At 57.1% G+C, this 18,042-nt stretch overlaps 1 protein-coding gene across 1 annotated transcript; it reads left to right on the forward strand.

Moving 5' to 3' along the window:
• Positions 1–1,072: 1,072 nt before the first annotated feature.
• Positions 1,073–16,302, forward strand: COL9A2 (collagen type IX alpha 2 chain). Its single transcript, XM_027537683.1, is given in 33 exon segments — positions 1,073–1,270; positions 2,523–2,597; positions 3,799–3,808; positions 3,811–3,833; positions 3,917–3,979; positions 5,023–5,076; positions 5,201–5,236; positions 5,329–5,352; positions 5,682–5,735; positions 6,027–6,080; positions 6,201–6,248; positions 6,476–6,532; positions 6,616–6,669; positions 7,005–7,058; positions 7,425–7,478; positions 7,588–7,641; positions 7,762–7,815; positions 9,003–9,056; positions 9,452–9,505; positions 9,740–9,793; positions 10,751–10,795; positions 11,157–11,210; positions 11,950–12,003; positions 12,266–12,319; positions 12,405–12,476; positions 12,701–12,736; positions 12,903–12,947; positions 13,037–13,069; positions 13,276–13,422; positions 13,694–13,748; positions 14,064–14,252; positions 15,004–15,081; positions 15,527–16,302. Coding segments are annotated over 33 exon segments (2,064 nt in total). The 5' UTR covers positions 1,073–1,198; the 3' UTR covers positions 15,727–16,302.
• The last annotated feature ends 1,740 nt before the right edge of the window (positions 16,303–18,042 follow it).

Genomic DNA, 18,042 nt, shown 5'->3' on the forward strand with positions numbered 1-18,042 from the left:
AATTCAGGGGACCTTGGTTCAATACCTGTTCAGGGAACTAGATTCCACATGATTCAACTAAAGATTCCACATGCTCCAGCAAAGATCAAAGATCTGGAGTATTGCAACTAAGACCCAGAGCAGCCAAACAAACAAACAAAAACAAAAAAATTTTTTTAAGAAGGATGAGTAAGTGGAAGGAGAAGGAGGAGGGTTGAATGGTGGACACCTGGGCAGTGAAGACTTCAAGGATAGAATGGCCAAGGCAGACCCAGGTGCCAACAGCTTCATGACTGGAGGAATAAAGAGCCTCACTGGTCTCCCAGCTGGGGTGGAAACACAGAGACGAGAGGGAGATGAGGAAGTTTAGAAATGGGGTGCAGACAGCTTGGCTAGTATTAGCAGTGAAGCCAGGGGGAGAAGGTGAAGGGGTGTTCATAGCATGGCTGACCCAGGAAGGGCCGTTGTTGTTGCTGCTCAGTCGCTCAGTCTTGTCCAGCTCTTTGCTGACCGACCCCAGGGACTACAGCACACCCGGCTTCCCTGTCCTTCACTACTTCCCAGAGTTTGCCCAGACTCACGGCCATCAAGTGGATGATGCCATCCAAACATCTCATCCTCTGCGGTATGTTTTAATAGGGACGAGGCCTGATTGATCGTAGGTGGAGAGGAACGAGGTGGATGGAGAGCTGGGCAAAGCCTGCTACAAGGTCGGCAGAACCTGCGGTGTCCTCGGCCTGGGCCCTGGACCAGGGCACCCAGGCCCGGGCTCGCAGGCTGAAGTGGCTGAGGACAAGGCGCAAAGTGATGGGAGGCAGACTGCGGGTCGGGGAAACGGGCTGGGTCCCGGAGATCGGGCTGGACAGGCAACTCGGACGGCCCTCTTCCTCTTTATAGAGGAACGGAGCCATGGTCCCAGTCCCGCACCCTGGCCGCTCTTCGGATCACCCGGCCGAGGCCTCCGGGAAGCCGGGCGAGAGGATGGAGGGTGGGCGCTGGCGGCTGGACAGAGCGGGGCGGAGCTGGGCCGGGAACGCCAGCCTCCCTCCCCGGGTCCTCTCAGGTGACAGACCCCGCGGGCCCCCCGCCCCGCCCAGCCGCATATTCAGGAGGCCCGGCCCGCTGGGTCCGAGAGCAGCCGGAGCCGTCGCGCCAGGAGCTTCAGCCGTCGGTGCGTGCGTGGTGCCCGCATCAGTCCACCTCGAGCCCGACGCCCGCCATGGCCCCCGCGGCCGACCCCCGTAGCCTCCTGGTTCTCCTGCAGGTGCTGGGGCTCGCCCTGGCGCAGATCGTAAGTCCTGCAGCCACTCCCGCTCCGGGCTCCGGAATGCGGGATCTGGGTCCGGGGTTCCGGATCCTGGGGTCTGGTGGAGTGTTCGGCTTGACCCCCACCCTCTATTGACACCCCCTCGCCCGAGGGGCAGCCGCTCACGTTCCTTCAGTAGGGGCACAAATGGGGTCGGGGGTGGAGATCTCGGCACCGTGAAAAGAGGTGGACGAGCCGGGGAGCCAGAGGGACCCTGTCCGGAGATGCTCGGCCCTGCCCGGGCCCGGCGGCGTGGAGCAGGAGCTGGCGCCGCGTCCTGGCAGCCTGGAGAGCCCAGGTGGCGGGGGAGACAATGGTGCCCATTCACGGAGCTCGGGATCCTCCGCCCCCGCCGCCTCCCAGGGGGCGCCGGCTCCAGCCAGACGCCGCTCCCGCTCGGCTGACGCTATCCGCCCGGCTAGCGCTCCCGCGTCTCACTTCCGAGGGCCGGCTGGGGGCAGGGGGGCCTCACGCGACGCGGGCGCGGAGGGGCCGGGCCGGGGCGCCGTCTGGGGCCTTGGGCGGTTCGCAGCTCGACCGTGGGGCGCCAACCTGGCACTTCTCGGTCTGGGGGTGGGGATGGGAGCGCGGGCACCTGGCAAACGCCGGACCCCTGCCTGGGTCTAGGATGGATCGCGTTAAGAGCGCCATCCAACTGAGGACGGAGGAGCGGTGCTGGGAGACGGATGCTCTCGGAAGGAGGAGAGAACAGGCTTGCCCTCCCTAGACACCCTCAACGGCCCCATCTTTCTGCACCTCCCCAACTTTCCTGTCGGGCTTTATCCTCACCAGGGGGAGAGGTAGAGGGGTACCTATCCATCTTCAATATCTGTCGTCCATCTAAAAATAATCCAAGCAACCGTTCATTGAGGATCAAGCATCTCTAGGTACCGTCTTCCTTAACCATCCGTTATTTGAGTCATCAGCAGCTCCTTCTATTCTCCACCCACGACGGCGCAGGGGCAGCGCGGTACAGTGGAAGGAGCTGGGCAAACCTAGGGCGGAATTCTAGCTCCACAGTTTACCTCCTGTGATCTTTCGGAGCCTGTTTCCTCACCTGCAAACTGGGGCTCGTTAGTCTCGGCTCAGAGTTCTGAACCAGTCAATAAGATAATATATGTAAAGGTCCACAGTGTGTTCTCAGTGAAGGGGAGTTCACGGCTCCTCAGGGGGGAGGTGCGCCCCTGGACGCCCAGTTCCCTGCAGTGTCTGAGGGCTGCCCGCTTTGTGTTTTCAGAGAGGTCTGCCAGGAGAGCCGGGGCCTCCGGGGCCCCCAGGGCCACCGGGAGTGCCTGGATCCGACGGAATCGACGTGAGTCTCTAACCCGGGACCGGGACCGGGAGAGGGGGGGCGGGGGGGCGAGAGGCTGCGGACAAAGGGGAATTTTGTGTGCTCTGGGAGTGGAGGCAGGGGGTGGCGGCGGTGAGGTCGGTGCCTGGAGGTGCAGTGCCCCCAGTTGCCAGTAGGCAGCGCCGGCCTGCCCCACAAGGAGCCCGTTTGTTCTACAAAAACCTCAAACCAGCCTGGAGCGGCAGAGCCCGTTATAGCTGCTGGTGGACAAGGAGCTGCTGTTCGGTCTACCTGCCACAGCTCACAGCGATTCCTCATCCCACGCCCCCTCCTCCCGTTTGGGGGTGGGAGACGCCTTAACTCCGCGCGCTGCCCCCTGGCACGTCTGGGTGCCTCTTCAGGGTAGCTTGGGAGGCTTGGCCAGACCGCTGTCCAGCGGGGGCCAGACTCCAGTCTCTTCCCTTTACATTTTTCTTCCCGATTTAGAAGCAGCTGGGCTCCTTCCCTGCTCTCCCCACCGTGGTGAGAGTTAAATACCTCATTCTGGATGCTCCCCCACGAGGTCAGACCCATGTTTACCCATCTCCACAGCTTTCTATTCAACTTGGTGCCCCCACCCTCCAAACACGGGCGCTGGGCCCCTGCCAGGCTCTCTGGCCGCCAGAGGCCCTGAAATGCCTGGAGGTCTCTCTGGGGCTGAATGTGATTCCACAGGCCACGTCTGTTCTCCATCGAGGATCCTTTGTCACAGGGGAAGGAGGTCCTTCCTGCCTTGGGGACAGATTGAAGCTGCCCCCTTGGTCCCTGCCCCTGCCGCATCTCATTCTCCTGACCCCAGTCTACCACTGCCCCCTTCGCTCACCTTCTCTTCGTGTTTTCCTAAAAGCCCCAAAGTTTCTTCTCACACTTGCTCAAATCCAAGAGGCACCACTCTCCGAGGCAACCCATTCACAGATCTCATGACTGGCACCGTCCCAACACTGGCATGTCCAGAACTCACTTGCATGTTGATATCACTCTCTCCAGCCTGCATGGGGTTGGTCTCAATCCACCTATGGTTTTCTTGAAAGAAAGGGAGCTATTTTCCTAAAAAGCACGAGGTTTGAGAGGACCCAGGACAGAAAAGGAGAGGAGCATGTGGGCAGGTCAACCAGGGCTTGTGTGTGCCCATCTGGGGTTGCACAAGCCACGGTAAGCTTTCTCAACAACTTATATCTTGCAGGGTGACAAAGGGCCCCTGGGAAAGCTGGCCCTCCGGTGAGTGCTTTTTCCCTTTGACCTTTGATGCTTCCAGGTCTTTCCTGCCTGTGGCTAATATTTGCTCCACCTCTGTTTTCAAGGGACCTAAGGGAGAGCCTGGCAAAGCAGGAACAGATGGGCCAGACGGGAAGCCCGGGATAGATGTGAGTACCTACCTGAGCGTCAGGTAGAGTAGGCTAGGGCTCCACCCCCTGACTTCCAAAACCCAGTTCTGGCATCTTCCCTGATCTGCTGTGCAGAGCATAATGGAGACTCTACAGCTGTGAGTTCCCCTTACCCTCATGTGGCTTCTGACCTCACACCCACACCAGGAGCACTGAATCAAGGGCAGATGGGCATCCAGAGGACTTAGCAGCAGTCAGAATTTAGCCTCACATTTCTGGCCTCCAAGTATTACACTTAATTCTCTGGGCAGAGCTGCCCTTTTGCATCCTCTCCTTTCCTCCCCTTTACCCTTCCCCACCCCACCCCCTTACAGCCCCAGGCACTACTCAAGAGAAGAACATCATTTGGTTGAGAGCATGCAGTTCCAGGGGTTCATGGGCTCAAGGTCACAGGCTCCTGGACACAGGCTCCAAGGTCACTGGCTCCTGGACACGGTTATTGGGAAGTCATCTGGTTGGGGAGACACTTGAGTCAGTCACTAAAAGATGGGAGGAAAAAGTGGCCCCCCATGAATGGCCTGCTGGCTCAAGAAGTGCCCATTAGGGCTGTGAGCAGCCACAGGGTCGCTCCAACTCATCCACACCCTGCAAAGATTACAAAGCATATTGCCTTACACATCGATTTTCATAACCACCCAGAGAAGCAAGCATTGATTATTAACCCATTTTGCAGATGAGAATACTAAGGCTCAGAATAAGCTGTCAAGGGCAGACATTAAGAAAATGGCTAATCCAGACCCATATCTATCTAGGTTTTCTAGATTCCTAGACTGGAGATGTGAGGTCTGGGCTAACAAATCTTTGGGCCTTGGGTTCTTACCTTTCAAAAGAGGATAATCATCAAGGGCTAGTGTGGGAACTGGAAGAAAGGAAAGTGAGGTGTTGATGCCCATAGGCCTTCATGCAGTGTGACGAAAGGCAGCCTGGACCCAACCAGGAGAGACCTCTGGACCCACCCTGTCCTCCCATTGGTCAGGGAGCAGGTTTGCCCCTCACAGATGTATCTTCTTTTTCTTCTCCAGGGTCTAACTGGAGCCAAGGGGGAGCCCGGTCCTGCAGGGATCCCTGGAGTCAAGGCAAGTGGCCTGTTAGGGGTTCAGCATGGGCAATCTAGGTACCAGAGTTTAGGAGGGGCTGTGGCAGAGAGGAGCAGAAATGCAGGAGACCCCAGCCTCTGAGCCTCTCCTATTGCTTTTGCAGGGCCAGCCTGGGCTCCCAGGTCCCCCCGGCCTGCCGGTGAGTATAACCTGCAGTGGCTTTAAGGGACCCTTTGTAGGTAGGGGGATTTGTAAAAGGCGCCATGAACCTAATCTTTCCTTCTGTTTCAGGGCCCTGGCTTCGCCGGACCTCCTGTAAGTCCTCAGGGATGGGGCAGGGTCCCTGGGACTTTCAGAGGGGGAGAGTTGAGAAGGGCTTCCAGGGGACTGGCCAGCATGGGGAGGGGCCAGCATACTGTGATGGTGTCAGAAATGGGCCAACTTGTCAGAGAACCCTGGGCCTATCCACTGACTCTGAAATTCTCTGGTCCTTAAAGCCCTAATTTGTCCTAATTTGTCTGCTTCTTTGGGGCTGGTTACAAAGCGAAAGTGGGGAAAGGGGCTCTGGGCACCTGTTTCTATCTTTGTGGCAGGGCTGGGCTAACCCTCTGAGGCATTCTAGCCACTGATGTCTCTGTTCGTAGGGACCACCTGGACCTGTTGGCCTCCCTGGTGAGATTGGACTCACAGGCCCCAAGGTGAGCCCCAGCCACTCCTCTGCTCACTCTGTCTTGCCCTCTGCGTTCAAGCGCAAGCTGAGAACCTCTCCAGGAGTTCCTGGGCCTGCTTCTGGCCACCAGGAATCTCCTCCAGGTCTGGGGCAGCCAATGGCGGGGCGTCCTCTGCAGATCAGGCTTTGATCTCCCCAGATCTCAGGAGGGGACCTGGAGGGCAGGATGGACAGGGCAGTAGCGGGAACTGGAGCAGGGGGCAGAGGTGACCTAGCCAAGGCTGGACAAGGGTATGATTTGGGCCTTTCTTGCTTCCAGGGGGATCCTGGACCAGAGGGACCATCAGGGCCTCCGGGACCCCCTGGGAAACCGGTAAGTGTCCTCAGGCCTCCCACATGGCAGGGTGGGGCTGGGGAAGGACAAAGGTCTTCGGCACAAGACTGGGGAGAGGAGGGTTCGAGTCAGGTTCCATCTCCACACATCTTTTCTCAGGGCCGCCCTGGAACCATTCAGGGTCTGGAAGGCAGCGCGGATTTCCTGGTGAGAGGCGGGGCCTGGGGCGGGGCTAGTCCGGGGAAGGGGCGGGTCATCTTGAGAGGGGCGGGCAAGGAGACAGGTTCCTTCCGACGGTAGGGTCCCTGGAGACCCGGAGAGACTGCGCCGGAGAGGTGCAGCCAGGTGCGGGCGGAGGAGAGGTCTTGGGAAGCACTGCCCTGTTGGCCTGGGGCAGGCCAGTGACACAGAACCCTGCGGAATTTCTCTTCCAGTGTCCAACCAACTGTCCAGCGGGCGTGAAAGGGCCCCCAGGGCTGCAGGGCGTGAAGGTGAGCTTCTGGCCCAAGTCTCGGAGGGTGGAGCAGGGGAGGGGGGGACGGGACATTACTCTAAGCTCTCTCCTTCCCCACAGGGGCATCCAGGCAGACGCGGGCTTCTGGGAGATTCCGGCCGCCAGGGGAAGCCGGTGAGTGCGAGGGCAGAGGGCCGTGGGAGAGTGTGTTTGGAGAGGGCCCTATTGGAGCCTCCTCGGGCATCCTTCTCCCTTCCCTTCAAATGTGGGGCTTCGGGGATGAAGCCTTGAACTGGGAGGCAGGAGGCCAAGGCGCTAAGTCAGTATGTCCCTGGGCAAGCTCCTTCCCTTGCTGTGCCCCCATTTCCCTATCTGTCATCCCTGGGACCCTATGCTTTCCAGGACGCCTTCCTGTCTGCTCTTGCTGAGAAGAGGATGTTGTCTTTGGTTGTCTGAATATTTGTCTGTCGATCTGCCTGCCTATCTGATCTCTCTTTCCTGGCCCTTAGGGTCCCAAGGGAGATGTGGGTGCCTCTGGAGAGCAAGGCATCCCTGGACCACCGGTAAGGAACACTTTCCCCGCCCCACCTCATCCCCCCAGGAGACCTTAGTGGAGTCATTCCCTTGCTCTGGCCTCTAACTGGCGGAAGAGATGCCTGTGTCCAGCTGGTGAGGCTCTGGATGAGGCTGGCTGTGAGACACTGGGGGACTGGAACCAAGGCTGCTGTCAGCCAAAAGGCTCAGCTGAGGCCCTGGTTCTGCCACTGTGTCTGGCGAGTCCCTAGCATCTCCGAGTCTCACTGACCATCTGTGACAGGGACTCTGTGCCTGCCTTAGGGAGACGTCTCGAAGACTGGGCTGGGGTTTAGGGAAGGTGTCACAACGTGGGCCTTCTAGTTGCCATCACTGTTATTATTCTGTCTTGACAGGGTCCCCAGGGTGTCAGGGGCTACCCAGGCATGGCAGGACCCAAAGGAGAGACGGTGAGTGGGTCTGGGAGGGGGGGGTGTCCTGCAAGAAAGAGCTGCCGGGACTAGCCCTCTGGCCTCTGGGGTCCAGCCAAGACTGACCCACAGTCTCTCCTCTCCCCAGGGCCCTCAGGGGTACAAAGGCATGGTGGGCTCCATCGGCGCAGCCGGGTCACCTGTGAGTCTGCTCCTACTCCCTGCCCCTACTTTCCTCCCCTGGACGCAGCTTCTGGGGCTGCAAAGGATGTGAGTTCCCTGAGCCCATGTAACTTGGATTTCTCTCTGTCCTTCCTACCAGGGTGAGGAAGGTCCACGGGGACCACCGGGCCGAGCTGGAGAGAAGGGTGATGTGGTGAGTCCTCAGTCACCCCTGTTGCAGTCAGGGCCCTGCGGGGGAGAACTGGGTGGACTCAGCTCCACCCAAGGCTCAAGTGGATACACTGAGGTGCACATGTGTGTCTGCGTGTGTGCACATGTAGACGCCCGTGCCCATGTGTTATTCTGTCTGTCTGTATATGTGGGTGGCTGATGTGAGGGGGGAACATCTGTGCCCGTAGCCCAGCTAGCCCAGCAGCTCCTTCCTCCAAGCCCCACCTACTGCTGGTCAACTTCAGGCTCAGGGAGAAGCTGTAGGATCCAGTCCCATAGTTACCAGGCCAGACAATGAAATTCCAGCAAATCAGTCATGGGGCTAATGAGATTTGGCCCAGATCCCAGTTCTCTTAACGCTCTCCTTTTTAAAATTAATAAGAGTATTTCTTCTGAGCAATTTTGAGTTTACAGAAAAATTGAGCAGAAAGTAAAGTTAGGGTTTTTTTTGTTATTGTTAGTTGTATTTTTTTTATTTATGCAAGTCTTTAAACATATGCAAAAGTAGGGAGAATAATATAGTGAGCCCTTATGTCCCTCTCTCCCCAAACTAATCTTTTGCCACACTCACTTTATCCATTCCCTTCTCTCTTTCTTTCCTTTGCTCTGATATTTTCAAGCAAATTCTTAACATTATGTCGTATTACCCATTTCACTTCTCAATGTATCTCTTAAAAATAAGGTTCCGCACATAACCACAATATCACTATCAATCACACAAGCAAAATTATCCAGTTATTCCTGAACAGCATCTAATCATCAGCTTGTGCTCAATTTTTCACAATGATTTCAACAATGTCTTTTCAGGGTTCTTGTTCAAATCAAGACCCAAACCAAGTCCACACATTGTCTTTGGTTGCTGGGTTTCTTCACATCGGTGTCACTCAGGGCCTTGGTGGGTCACACTGGCTCCTCCCCTGTCCTGCCGCTACTCCTGCGCAGCCTGCTTGATGCCCACCTCTGCTCCCTCCAGCTGGGTCCAGGGCAAAGTCACACAACTAGGACCCTCTCCACCAGCCCCTACCCAGCATGGCCTGTGCCATAGGGGCCCTGGGACTCGGAGGTCACTGTTCTCAGCAGTTCTCTGAATAGCCAGACTGGGATTCAGCCTCCTGAAGGCTGAATCTGAAGGTGGTCCTGAAGGTGGTCTGCTCTCTGTCTACTTTGCAGGGGAGCCAAGGAGTTCGAGGACCCCAGGGAATAACAGGCCCAAAGGGAGCAACCGTAAGTAGACAGAGGGCAGGGTCCAGGCGGGTCTCCAAGCCCCCAGAGGAGGAGGAGCCTGGGGTTCTAGACTGAACTCTGTTGCCAGGGGGCTGGCTCTGTCACCTCGGGAAATGCCCTCTTTCTGCGCCTCAATTTTTTTCACCTGTAAATAGAGTGGTGATGTAGGAGGGGTCTTGAGACACTCATCACCCACACAAGCGAAGGACTGTCACCCATCCCCTGAAATCCCTTCCCACTTCCATTCCGCTCCCCCAGTTAGCTGCTGGGGCTTCCCAAGCCAACCAGGCCCACTTCCCACCTGCACACTGCCCCCCACAGAGGGACATGGATGGGGGCCCTGACCCCAGGCATCCCCCCATTGTGACTCTCCCTTCAACTTTCCTGCTGAGCAGGGACCCCCAGGCATCGACGGCAAGGATGGGACCCCAGGCACGCCTGGAGTGAAGGTACGAGTGGGGACGGCCCCTGGGATGGGGGTGAGGGTCTGGGGTCCTCCCAGCTGAGGCTCTGAGCTTCACTGCACTGAGGCTGGAGGCCTCGCAGCCTGGGAGCCTCAGATGTGTCACCAACACATTCCTTCTCGCTTCGGGGCCTCAGCTTCCCAGCCTGCACTCGGGTGGGGGCCATGGACCCCCCCTGGCTGGAGCTCTCATTTATGCCTCTGGTTCTGTCTCTTGCAGGGCAGTGCAGGACAGGCAGGGCGGCCGGGAAACCCAGGCCACCAGGGCCTAGCGGTGAGTACAGGGTGGAGCCGTGGGGGCCGCCACAGGGCAAGTCGCTTCTCCTCCACCAAGAGGCCAGGCACTCTGTGGCCCACTTCCCCAAAGTGGCGTGAGTGGCTGATGAGGTGGAAGTCACATACCCAGGACTTGTGCTCTAGACCTTGTCCCTGCTCAGCTCAGGCCTCCTCACCAACGCTGGCCTGGGTTAGGCCTCATCATTTGGACAGCTGCCCTAGCCTTCTCTTAGATTATACCAACCCTCCACGTTGGCTAAGTGGAATCTGACCGTTTCCCTGCTAAATACCTTCCATGGTGCTCCACCCTCCCTGTTCCCCAACTCCCCCAACCCGCCCCCACCACTGCCTCCAGGAAAATGTCATTCTGTCCAGTTATTCAGCAGAGTCACTGAGGTGCAGGAAGTGGCAGGGGAACAGTTATGACCAGGATAGCTACACTCCTCATCCTCACAGCTCATCTTAGCATCCTAGGACCACCATAATCTGACCCGTCAGCCACTGCCCCTCTTCACCCTCTGCCTTCTCAACAGAGCTTTAGCTTTTCTACCGCCACACCTTCAGGCCTTTACCGGTCCCTCTTATTGGAATGCCCTTCCCATCTCTGAGTCTTCTCACAATTCAGGCCCACCTCCGCCCCCACCTTCTGGGAACCCCTATCCTTCCCTGCCAGGGATACTTAAGTTGAGGACTGCTAACACATCCACGTGCAGACTTCCTGTGTGCACTCGCGTGTGCTCCTCTTCTCCCCGTGGACCACAGGCCTTGGAAAGCAGGTCCTTCTGTCCCTATCTCCTGTCTCACCAGGGATTCGGGGCTAGCACAGTCAAGTTCACGGCTGGGCCTTCTGCTCTTCAGCTCCCACAAGGCGAGAGAGGAATCTGGGAGACAAAATAGCAGATGCTCAGGGCTCCCTGCTGCCAGGGGAGAAACTGACATCAGCTTCCTTCTACAGGGTGTGCCTGGTATGCCTGGGACAAAAGGAGGCCCTGGAGACAAGGTAAGGAGACCCTAGCCTGGGGGCAGAGAGTAGGCTTCATCTGAGCAAGGGAGCCTGAGGGCAGGGGCCAGGGGCAGGGCTTAAAGACTGCAAGGCCCAGGCCTTCTCAGGCTCAGAGACCGGGCCTAAACACAGGTTCACTGGGGCTGATCACCTCCCTCCTGTTGCTTCCCTCCCACCTCTCATCCTGGCTAGAGAACAGGATGGCATGGCTGCAAGTCAGTGGGGTCCAGAGGACCTAAGAACCCGCTCCGCTTCCAACTCATTTGGTTCCAGAGTCTGTTTAGGGTTCACCCGGCTTCTCCAAGGCCAAGGGCCTGACTAGGCTACACAGACTGACCTTAGAACTCTTTTCCTACAGGGTGAGCCAGGCCGGCAGGGCTTCCCTGGAGTCTCTGGTCCCCCCGGGAAGGAGGTAAGTGCCCACTCCTCTGACTCAAGGGCTCTTCTTGCTTTGCTTCCTCCCCAACCCTCCCTCCAGGCCTGAGGACTCTGCTTTTAGCATGTGGGGCCAGAGTGAGACTCTGCGGTGGAGCCCTAGCTTCAGAGTGCCCTCGGGGCCAGTCAGGACTCTGCCGCTGACCCAGGAAAGCTCTCCTCTCTCTCCGCCCCTGTTTCCCTACAGTGCAGAGAGGATGGGGTGCTTCTGTCCTGGGGTATGACCTCTCCAGATGACTGGGGCTGACAATCCAGCAGGCAGAGTCATTTACTCATTGCATAAAAGAAAGAAAAGAAAGAAAGTGAAGTCACTCAGTCATGTCCAACTCTTTGCGACCCCATGGACTGTAGCCTACCACGCTCTCCGTCCATGGGATTTTCCAGGCAAGAGTACTGGAGTGGGTTGCCATTTCCTTCTCCATCACTCATTGCACAAACATCCACCAAATATCTGAAACCCACTAGACACTGAGATAGACAGTCTCCTATTTACATAGAGCTTACGGATTTGTGAGAAAGACATTGAATTAAATAAAGACTCCGAATGTATTGGGTCTTATGAAGGAAAAGGACAGGGACCCAAAGAAAGAAGGTGAAGGAAGTCTTCCCTGATGAAGCAAATTAGCTGAGCCCCAGGAGTGGGTAGGAGTTGGTCAGGTGTGGAAAGAAGGGATCCTCCAGGCTACTGCTCACCTCCGAATTTCTCTGTTCTCCAGGGAGAGCCAGGGCCTCGAGGAGAAATCGGTCCCCAGGGCATCATGGGGCAGAAGGTAAGTGCCTGGCACAGTGGTCCCTCCCTGGGGGCCTCTGCAGCAGCTGGCACTGCTGGACGCAGGATCTTGGTCCTCTCAAGGCTCCATCGTGAGGCCTCCCAGCCAGGACCTCAGTTTGCTGGTCTGTGAAGTGGAGCCAAGGACCTCCATGGTGGTGACAGCAGGAATAGAGGGCGCTCTGACCATGCAGGGTCTGGGATCTGGCAGGGAGAGGCTGCCCCGCTGATGGCTGGGATGTGACCTTCACTTTCCATTTCAGGGTGACCACGGTGAGAGGGGGCCAGTGGGGCAGCCAGGCCCTCAAGGTCGGCAGGTAAGTACAGAGCAGCTGAGATGGGCTCTGGGAGTATGTCTGAGCACCTTGTCTGACTTATTCCTCTGGTTTCTTTTCTCCTCAGGGCCCCAAAGGGGAACAGGGTCCTCCCGGAATTCCAGGGCCCCAAGGCTTGCCAGGCATCAAGGGAGACAAGGTACTAACTGGGACTGAAAAATACAAGGGAAAGAGGCCTTCAGATTCTGAGGGAGGGGTCAAATCCACCTGGAAAAATGACCCCCTGCCGGTCCCCAGGAGCCCTGGGGAGCGAGGTGGAGCTTCAGAGGGGGCTGTGGCTGGGAGCCTAGATTGGGGGGACCTGTGGGCCCAGCCTGCCCTAGATCGGAGCTCACCAGGCTCTGGACTCCCCAATTTCAACAGGGTTCCCCAGGGAAGACCGGGCCCCGCGGTGGAGTGGTGAGTGCCAGAAACCCGCCTTCCCCCCCAAATCCCCTCACCCCCACCAATCAGGGCATCCCTCGCATCGCATCGGGATGGGGGAGCGGGAGTGTCACAGGCCAGTGCAGCCCCCGCATCTACGCCATGCGGGGCCACCGCGATCTGACCCTGTCTCAATCTGCAGGGCGACCCGGGGGTGGCTGGCCTCCCAGGAGAGAAAGGCGAGAAGGTGAGCGGGCTGCGCGAGGTGGAGGAGGGGAGCAGCGGGCGGGCCCGGGTACCCCACCGCCTCGGGACAGCATCTCCTTGTGCCTACAGGGCGAGTCAGGCGAGCCAGGCCCCAAGGGACAGGTGAGTCCTGTAGCTGTGACGCCACCTTTCCCCGCTTCTGCCGCCCCCCCACCCCCATTGCCTCAGCGCCGCTGGGGACTAGGACCGTGACTCCCCCAGCTTCCCTGCCCCCAACCCCATCCTTCCCCTACTCCTGCATAACCCCCAACCCCCACCCCTGCGCGTTTGTCTCCTGATTCCCGCTGGGAACCCAACCCGCCCCGCAGCAAGGAGTCCGCGGAGAACCTGGCTACCCCGGCCCCAGCGGAGATGCGGGCGCCCCGGGGGTGCAGGGCTACCCGGGGCCTCCGGGCCCTCGAGGACTGGTTGGAGACCGAGGCTTGCCCGGACAGCCCGGGAGGCAGGGCGTGGCGGTGAGTTGGCCTCCAGGGGAGGAGGAGTCTCTTAGGGAACGAGCCTCTTTGGGTTGCTTGCTGCTTATCCCCTCAAAGGCTGGGAGTTCCTTCCCTGAGGCTGGTACCAAGCCCCGAGATCAGAGAGGATGGGAGTGGGTGCTGGAGGGATTTCAGTCAGATGCTGAAAATACCTCGGGTAAGAAAATGGGAACAGGAAGGGGTCATAGCACCAGAGCAGTCAGACCTGGCAGCCGGGGGCTTCTTCCTGAAAGACCTCCTCTGCTTTCAGGGCCGAGATGCTAGTGACCAGCACATAGAGGACGTGGTGCTGAAGATGCTGCAAGGTGAGGGGGCACCAACTCCTCCTTCTCACCTCCAGGGCATCGCCACCCTTCAGAAGACTCTCCATGTGGCCTTGTGGGAGAGTCACGAGCCGTGGGTGGCCATTCCAGCTCTGCCTCCAAGGGGTTGGGGACCCTACCTATGTCCTCACCCACTCAGGACCTTTGATGTCTGCAGAACAGCCTGAGGAAGGGGGAGGTTGACCCCTGGCTGTTCTGTCTGCACACCTCATGGCCAGAGGCCAGGATGCTCTGCCTTCCCAGTTTTTCTGAGCCACACCCATCTTACAGACTTCTCTGTCTCATCCCTCTCTCCAGAGCAATTGGCAGAAATGGCTGTGAGTGCCAAGCGGGAGGCCCTGGGTGCGACTGGGATGATGGGTCCCCCAGGACCCCCTGGGCCTCCTGGGTACCCAGGCAAACAGGGACCCCATGGGCACCCTGGCCCTCGGGGTGTTCCTGGCATCGTGGGAGCCGTGGGTCAGATTGGCAACACTGGGCCCAAGGGTAAGTGCTATTCTATGGTGGCCAAGAGATGGCGATTTGGCCAAGACCAGCCACCTGGGGTCTCAGTTATGCCGGCTGATGGCTCAGCCTCCTGTTTTCTATCTTTCATCATTCCCCTTTCTAGGATGAGGTATACAGTTCTCACCTATGGCTCTCCCATGTCACTCCTGGGCTTGCTTTCTCAGTAGCAAATTGATAGAAACAAATGTACTAATTTATAGCCTGGGTTTTTTTTTGGGGGGGGGATGTTGTTTCGATTTTAAATTGACTTAGTGATACTCCATAAACATCCCTCCATGTCTCTAGAAGTAGGGAGGCAGATGAACAAAACAGTAAAGAAGGCAAGCTCGAGTCAGAGCAGGTGTGAGTCCAGACTCTCTCACTTTCTCATTGTGGCTCTTGGACAAGTTACCCATTAATATTCCTGGGTCTTAGATTTATCATCTGTGAAATGGAGATATTTATAGCAACAATCTCATAGTTGCCAGGAGGATTACGTTTAGAGGTAATTTACATGGAGTTGGTATATACTAAATGCCGACTGTTGACATTATCAGACACTTTCCTGTAATGAACTTTATCAGCTTTATAGTCTTCCATTCTTTGGACTTGCCTTTGTTTAATCAGTTCTGCAGTCATTTCCAACTGTCTGAAATAATTGTTGTGTGTGAAATAGAAATTAAATAGCAAGCAAAGAAGAAAAAAAATTTTTCCTATTCTGAAAAATTAAGGCTCGGTTCTTTCTCTGCAGGAAAACGTGGAGAGAAGGGTGATCAGGGAGAAGTTGGCCGTGGGCACCCCGGGATGCCTGGGCCCCCGGGGATCCCAGGTAAGACCCTGGCCCTGCCCAGTAGCAGTCCTGTCCCTCAGTCCTGGGATTAATGACCTGAGACAACTGGATCTCTTCCATGGAGGCCTCCCTCATGCTCTCACAACATGAGGCCAACTCAGTTCCACGCATCCCATTTTTGCATCCCTTTGGAGCAGCTGGGAGCCTCTGGGTCAGGTCTGGCTGGGAACTGGACAGCTGGGATTCTGAGGACTTCCTGGGTTACACAAAAATCTGCTTCACGGAGGGAAGGGAAGGGGCCTTTATTCCCCCGACTCACTGACTGGGAGTAACGCACCATGAGACATGACTCTTTTAGAACCGTGTCTGAGGCAGAGTCCCTTCTTTCTATGGTGTCCTTGACTTCAGTTTCCCTGAGAGACTGAGGAATTCGAAGGCCGAGATAGGAGGAGGCCTTGATGTCTTGACCTTTTCCCTTCCATAGGACTGCCTGGCCGGCCTGGTCAGGCAATCAACGGCAAAGATGGAGATCGAGGGGCTCCAGGGGCCCCAGGAGAGGCAGGTCGACCTGGCCTGCCAGGCCCCATTGGGCTGCCAGGCTTCTGTGAACCTGCGGCCTGCCTTGGAGCCTCAGCCTATGCCTCTGGACGCCTCACGGAGCCTGGATCCATCAAGGGGCCATGAGCATCAGGCCAAGACAGAACCCAGTGGGCATCCTGGGGGAGAAAGGACTCAGGCCCCTCTGGGTGGACATGCACCCCATGCCTCAGTCCAGGAAACTAGCTTTTCCAGGACCTTCCATCTGGGATCCAGGAGTCCTGAGGAAAAGGAAATTCTAAAACATGGGGGAAGGGAAGGGAGGGCATCAGATGAAAAGGTGAGGCCAACAGGGCACATGGCACTGGAGAGTCCACGGTCCAGAGAGGATGGGGTGGCCTTCGTTCCTGGAGCACTGCTCGGATGTCATCAAAACAAATGTGTCCTTAATCTGCATCATCCTCCACTGGCCATCTTGTCCTTGGGGCAAGTGGACCGAGGCCTTTGCTAGTTCCTGATCCCGTTTTCGCCCCCAGGCTTACTGGGTGACTGCCCGGAGGGGACCATCCCTAAGCCAGTCCTCTGCTTCCTACCTGCCTTCCTCCCATCTGAGTATTTAAACACCCATCTCCCTTCCCTTCCTGGCATCACCCTTTCCCACCAAACCCTAGATCCACCCAGGCCTTTCTGTAAATAAAAACCCTCAACTTGGGTACAAGCCAAGATGTGAGTGCTGAGCTTAATTTTTCGTAGGTTAGGGGTGGGCCCCCACGACCTGAGCAGGATGGTCAGGGGTTCTAGAAGGGGGAGGGTGGAAGGTGGGGTGCTTTCCTGTGGGCACATCCTGAACTGAGAGGGTGGCCTGGCCTATTTTAGGAACACCTGTGGGAAACACTGCAGGTAGAGTCAGGATGGTGACCTGCTATCTCGCTGTGGGCAGATCCCTTCCCAGCCTTTGTACAGCTGGGCAAGGACCCAGGTTGCCTCGTTTATCCTGTAGAGAGTACCCAGTGTCTCACCAGAGCCTGGCCCACAGGAGGTCCTCTGTGAGTTCTGGCACTCAGCGTGTGCTGGTCTTGGGGCAGGAGCTGGCAGCCAAAGATGGGAGGACCTGGCTCTTCGAGGGGTTACCAGGTCCATGAGAAAAACAGGCCTGAACCTGGATGATGAGAGCAGAAGTGACATTCGGTCTCACCACTCTCACTGAGGACATCCAGGGGAGACTGGCTCGGATGTGACCGGCTGGGGGCTCCCAGCCTCACTAACTGTGTAGGCCAGCAAGGCTACTCCAAGCAGCAGGAGCAGAAAAGGGTGTGGCAGGTGCCTCCGACCCATGATGGTGGGAGCTGTTGAAATTCAGTGAGTGACCAACCCCTTGGCTCCATTATTGAAGAGTTCTGCTGGCTCCCTCCAGGAGACATAAGAACTCCAGCCTGAGGTCCCAGCATCTGATAAAGTCTGGGCCCTCCTACACCTCACCCCAAACTTGGCTGCATGTCCCCATTTGTACTGAAGCAGCCTTCTCTTCCCCTGACCAGCAGAGGCTGGGACTCCCCTCAACAGCCTCCCCTGCCTCCATACACACACACACCATGGGTGACTTCTCAGCTCCTTTACCCCTCCAGGGACAGAGGGCTACTCTTAGGTAGCCCTGGGGCCCACAGAGCTGACTTCACCCCCAGTGCTTTCGCAAACTCTGAATCACAGCATCCCAGGCCCCTCAGAAGGCCCTGCTGCTGCCGTAGGCCGCTGGGGGGACACTTGGAACGCAGAAAGAATCGAGCGTTCAGCGCAGGGGAAGTGGATGAGGGCTGCAGAGGGCAGTGAAGACCGGCCCGAGCCGGCTCCCAGGTCATCACACCTGATGGAAGCATTCTCCTTTCCAAAGCCATGGCTCTTTACTTGTCCTGGTGCCTGAGTCTTTGGGCTTAAAGAGCCAGTCTACTTAGTCCTTGAGGTTTCCTGGCCTCCTTTCTTGTCCCTTTCTGTGACTTTCTCTGAGTAGGTCTACTGGAGGATTTGAATTACATGATTCACAGATCTTAAGCAGGGTTACACTTCATTCCTTATGACTCAGAGGCATTTGAAGGAGCCAAAAGGGGGCTGACTCCCAGGGACTAGTGACAGGTAGCCTTTCTGATACTTTCTGGAGGTGATTCACTCAGGAAAAACCCACATCCTTACTGTGATCTACAAGCCTCTCTGATCTCATGTCCATGCTTGGACCCTGGTTTGTTTCCTTCCAGCTGCTCGAGCCCCTGCGCTGCTCCTCAAACATGCTGTGCCACATGCATGCTATTTATGCTCTGAACCTGGAAAGCTCTTTGCCAAAATATAGTCCGTGATCTCAGGTCAGGTCTTTACTCAAAAGTGACCTTCTCATCCCTACCCCAGTATTGATATTCATCTTGGGTTTTACTATTTTTCCTTAGCACTTGTCCCTATTCAACATATATAAGAAAT

The sequence above is a fragment of the Bos indicus x Bos taurus genome, chromosome 3 (genome assembly GCF_003369695.1).
Source record: "Bos indicus x Bos taurus breed Angus x Brahman F1 hybrid chromosome 3, Bos_hybrid_MaternalHap_v2.0, whole genome shotgun sequence".
NCBI lineage: Eukaryota > Metazoa > Chordata > Mammalia > Artiodactyla > Bovidae > Bos > Bos indicus x Bos taurus.